We start from the raw sequence: 5,007 nt of genomic DNA on the forward strand, positions 1-5,007 counted from the left end.
CATTATGAACTTAACACTTCCTAAGATTAATTTTCTTTTCGTGCATCCTGCTGTGTTACAATACATACAACTTATTTATTAGGCCGTCACAGTACAACAATTAAAGAACTTCAAGGATAATGCCCAGATATAGTTCACTACATATTTCGGCCACTAGTGGCCATCATCAGGCAAACACACTTCAATAAACGTACACCACTGAACGGATTTTACGTGCTGCAGTTCAGTGGTGTACGTTTATTGAAGTGTGTTTGCCTGATGATGGCCACTAGTGGCCGAAACATGTAGTGAACTATATCTGGGCATTATCCTTGAAGTTCTTTAATTGTTGTGTTGTGACGGCCTAATAAAATAAGTTACTTGCTAAGATTATGAAGTCTGTAGAGAAGAAATCTGTACAGAGCAGCTGCTATGGGTTACATGTAATGAGAAACAGCTACAGCAAGGAGAGCATATATTGTTTCATGTGTGGTGTTGTACAGCCATGACTGGTAGAAGATGTGATGCTTTTACAGAACTGTACAAATTCAGAGAAGGTTTTAGTGGGTCCATATGGTGAGACATACCCAGCAAGTCATGATGGAAACAAGGCCATGAATATAAAAGCTAAAGCAGTCTCAGATGCAGAAGAGGAAGGGGATCATGTGCAAATAAATGTTCAGACGATAAAGGCTGAACCTGAGGTGAGCTGTATGCTTCTGTATGTCCACTGTTAGGCAGATATCACAGATAGACAGGAATTCCAGTTGTCTCATCTCCATCTGTCGGGCTGTCTGTCTGTGCACATAGAACAACTCCACTGTGCTGCTGACTCACCTTTGAAGGCCTTTTTGTGAAGTGTCTCTAGACATTTGATTTGTTTCATTTTGGTCCGTCACACTGATAGTTACAATTATAAAAGACAAATCTGTCCAATGTGACTATTGGACACATTGGACGTACTTGTCTTTTATAATTTATAATTGTCTCTAGACAGTTATAGTTTGTTGAATGTATGCTGCTTGTGATGTACCACTTCCATTTCATTTTAAGTAATTCTGATGTAGATGAAATTACATTTTGTGTAAACTGAACTGTATTTGAGAGAAATTCTATAGCAGCAAAAATCCTTAGGGAGTCACTGAGCTGTTCACAGTTAGTTACTGGTACACTTATTAGAACCAAGAATATAAATTACTAAGACTGTTGTAAGCTAATTACAATGAACCCCACAAGATTTGATAAAGAAGTTTCAAGATTACAAAAGATTCTGCATTCTCTTGCAACAAGAGTGCCAAGAATTGTACTGTGGAGAGCTGAAGAAAAGTTTCCTGATGTAAGCGAAAGCATCGTGAGCATTTCGTGCTTGTGTGCACAGACAAGAATTTTATTTGTGACACACTTCTGTTTGTTTGCATAATCCATGTGGGGAGTTACTTACACTTGGGTGATAACAGTTTGGGATGTTATGTGGGAGAGCAATGAGTTCAAGGAGAGTGATGTGAGTAAGTCATGTAGTGCACATGCAAAAGTGAGAAATGTATACCAAGTTTTGCATGGAACCCCTGAGAGAAGCAGACCAGTTGGGAGACTTATTCGTAAGTGGAGATGGAGAGATGCTGTTAAGATAGATTTTAAAGAAATAATTTGGAATGGTTTGTACTGGGTCTGTTTGCCTTAGGATAAAGAGCCATGATGAGCATGTGTGATCACAAAGCCCCGGATTTTTTGAAAATTCATATGCAAATGCATATTTTGAGGGTTTTGGGTCATTATTGCATATTCTAAACATAAGAGCATATTTCTGCATATATGTTTGGAATTAAGGATAATTTCAATGTTCTCTAACAAAATCGGTTTTGCCTGTGTTTTGGACATCCCTTGCCAGCTGCTATTCTCAGCTCTCTGAGTAACGGCACTTTCACCACTTACAATACAAGCAGGTAGCTTGGCTATTTCAAAAGGGAGGGGGTGGGATTTTCCTGCATTTCTTTGACCACCACATCAGACAGTAGCGTCAGAGTGTTGGTCTCAAGAGAAGTCTCTTCAGTTAATGTGTTACTCTTTACTTTCATAGCCTGCTTCAAAAAAGTGTTCGTGCACTGAAAATGCCTGAAGAAAAGTGCAGCTGTACATTTTTAAAAATTCGGTGGTTGTCAGGTAATAGTGACTGTTCAGCAGACGGTGTCGTCGTGTACTGTCAAGTGTGCGCAAAGGAAGTAAAACGTGAAAAGAAATTTCAACTTGAACAAGACTCAAGAACGACTGCACATATTACGGCAAAGAAGGAGAAGAAGAACAGCACACCACAACAACTGCTTCTTACACAGGTCAAACCCAAATCCTCTGTTAATACATTTTCAGCCGATCTTTGTAAGACTTTAGTACGCAGCAACATTCCATGGAATAAATTACGCAGTCTAGTTCTGTGATCATTTCTGAAGAAATATTGTGTAATTCAAAAAATTCCAGATGAATCAGCTCTTAGAAAAAATTATCTACCTTTGCTGTATGAATCTCCTCTGGAGTCAGTCCATTCTGACATCAGAAGGAACTGTGTCTGGATATCAATGGATGAGACAACCGATTTATGTGGATCCAGACGAACCCGGCAACCTGCATCTTCTTGCTTGCAGAGTACTAGAGAAAACCAACCATAGCACAATAGCAAGATTTGTAAATGATTCACTGTGACTACTATGGCCATCTGAATTTGAGAATAATTGTTGTAAGGTGCCTGTATTACTCACAGATGCAGCTTCCCATATGTTGAAAGCAGCAAAGGCCTTCCAAGTGTTTTATCCAGATCTTCTACACGTAACCTGTTTAGCGCACGGATTACACCGTATTGCAGAAGAAAATACATGCACAGTTTCCGGCTGTTAACGATTTAATTGCAAGTGGGAACAAACTGTTTCTGAAAGCACCAGCTCGTGTCCAGTTCTACAAAGATTTCCTACCTCAGATTCCTCTGCCACCTGAACCTGTCCTAACTAGGTGGGGGACATGGTTATCCGCAGTTTCATTTTATCGTGAGAATTTCAATGAACTAAAAGAAGTGGTTACAAAACTAGAAGATGAGTATGCATGTGTCCGTGAAGGAAAAGTGGTGTTTGGAAGTGATACTATTCATCAAGATGTGAATTTTATCCATGCACATTTTTCTACAGTTTCAAAGGCCATTGAGAGCGTAGAATCTTGTGGTGCACTCCTTCACGACTCACTTCAACTCGTTCGGAAAGCAACTTGGTCAGTGAATTCCACTCCAGGCGAAATTGGATAGAAGATTAAATTCAAATTAGAAAAGGTGTTGAAATCGAACCCAGGACTAAAATATATTCAGTCAGTTAGTCAGTACTTGAGTGGAATTAGGGTATTTTATTATTATTATTATTATCAGAGGGGGTGTGTTTCCCCATGCTCTTAGACCAGGTATTGGTCCATTGTGCGTCCCCCTTTAATTTCTACTGTCCCCATCCCCTACCAGTAGACGGTGCGTGCTATCAGCCCCGTTGAGCCAATGAGGTGACCCTCGGTACCTTGATACTTCCCCCATCTACCAGAGGCAAAGTTTTACCTAATAATTCCGCTCAGAGTTCTCCTAGAGACATGAGGTTCTTTTACGTGCCATAAATCTACGACACGGGACTCACGGCTTAAAGTCCCTCCTGGAGGGCTTGTTCCCTGAATTTTTCCGCCATGAAAAATTCCACGACCTCCGCTGGGTTTCAACCCGCGTACCTTGAGTCATGAGGTTGGAACGTTACCCCTAGACTATGGTGGCCACTTGGAATTAAGGTATGTTTGCCAGATGAATGTTCCGAACCTTCGGCGCTAATGTATAAATACTGTCCAGTCACGTCAGCTAATGGTGAAAGATCATTCTCAGCCCATAAACTCATTTTGATGGACAATAGACAATAGACTTCTAGTTGCCTATTGTGATGCTACTTTCTGCAGTGAATGATACATGTAAATAGGTAAGTCTGAATAAAGTGACCTGTTTCTTAAGTGCATATTGTTTTATTTTTGGTGCATATTTTCCCGCTTTTTAGCTCATATTTTAAGTGTTTTTAGCCTATAAAGATCTGGGCCCTAGTGATCACAGTAACAAGCCCTTAGATACCATAACTAACTCCATGGAGCTGAGTGAGTCCTTGAGAAGCCACCAGTTGCTTGGTCACTGAAGAATTTCCCAACAGTGTATAGAACCTGAAAGTTTAGTGATATGTTTGCAAAAACCCATCACAAGGCCCTATCCTGAGCCATATGAATCCAGTCCACACCACCCCATCCTATGTCTCTTGAAGATCCATTTAAGTATTATCTTCCCACCTATGCCTAGGTCTTCATTCTGGCTTTCTCATCAAATCCTATATGCATTCCTCTTCTCCCCCATGCCTGCTATGTGAGCTGCCAATGTCATCCTCCTTGACTTGATCATATAATATGCTTGGTGAATGAAGGTTACAAGTTGTGGAGCTCTTCATTAAGATGTTTTTAGGTACCAAAAAACAGATATTTTCTGTACTGCTACAGTGACTGATAGATCCTCGGGAAGGTCACTGAGGTATGAACCGAGTACTTTCTACTGATCATAATAACTGTAGAGAAGAGCATCCGTACAAAAGAGCTCTTATGAGCTAGATGTGATGAAAAACAGCCAGAGCAAGGAGAGCATACGCTGGTTAATGTGTGGTATTGTGCATCCATTTCTGAGAAGGATGTAATGGTTTTTACAGAACTGTACAAATTCGGAGAACTCTTTAGTGGGTCCGTATGGTGAGATATACCCAACACCTCATGATGCAGATCAGGCCATGATTGTAAAAGCTGAGGCAGCCTCAGATGCAGAAGAGGAGGAGGATCTTGTCCCAATAACATTTCCAGAAATAAAGGCTGAACCTGAGGTGAGCTGTATGTGTATTCTTAGGCAGATAACACAGATGTGCAGAAATGTTGCTTGTCTTCTCTGTGAACATGAAACAACTCCACTGTGCTGTTGACTAGATTTTGAAAGTCCCCCCC

General features: G+C 40.6%; 1 protein-coding gene across 1 annotated transcript in view; it reads left to right on the plus strand.

Annotated features, from left to right (window-relative positions):
- The first annotated feature begins 394 nt into the window (after nt 1-394).
- Nucleotides 395-5,007, plus strand: part of LOC111872964 — a 5,131-nt gene continuing 518 nt past the window's right edge. The window contains exons 1-2 of the mRNA XM_023867290.2: nt 395-683; nt 4,722-4,889. Of these exons, the coding sequence (XP_023723058.1) occupies nt 504-683; nt 4,722-4,889 (348 nt within the window). The 5' untranslated portion in view covers nt 395-503. The remainder of the gene's footprint in view (nt 684-4,721; nt 4,890-5,007) is intronic.

This window comes from Cryptotermes secundus, unplaced genomic scaffold (assembly GCF_002891405.2).
Source record: "Cryptotermes secundus unplaced genomic scaffold, Csec_1.0 scaffold1070, whole genome shotgun sequence".
NCBI classification, from domain to species: Eukaryota; Metazoa; Arthropoda; class Insecta; order Blattodea; family Kalotermitidae; genus Cryptotermes; species Cryptotermes secundus.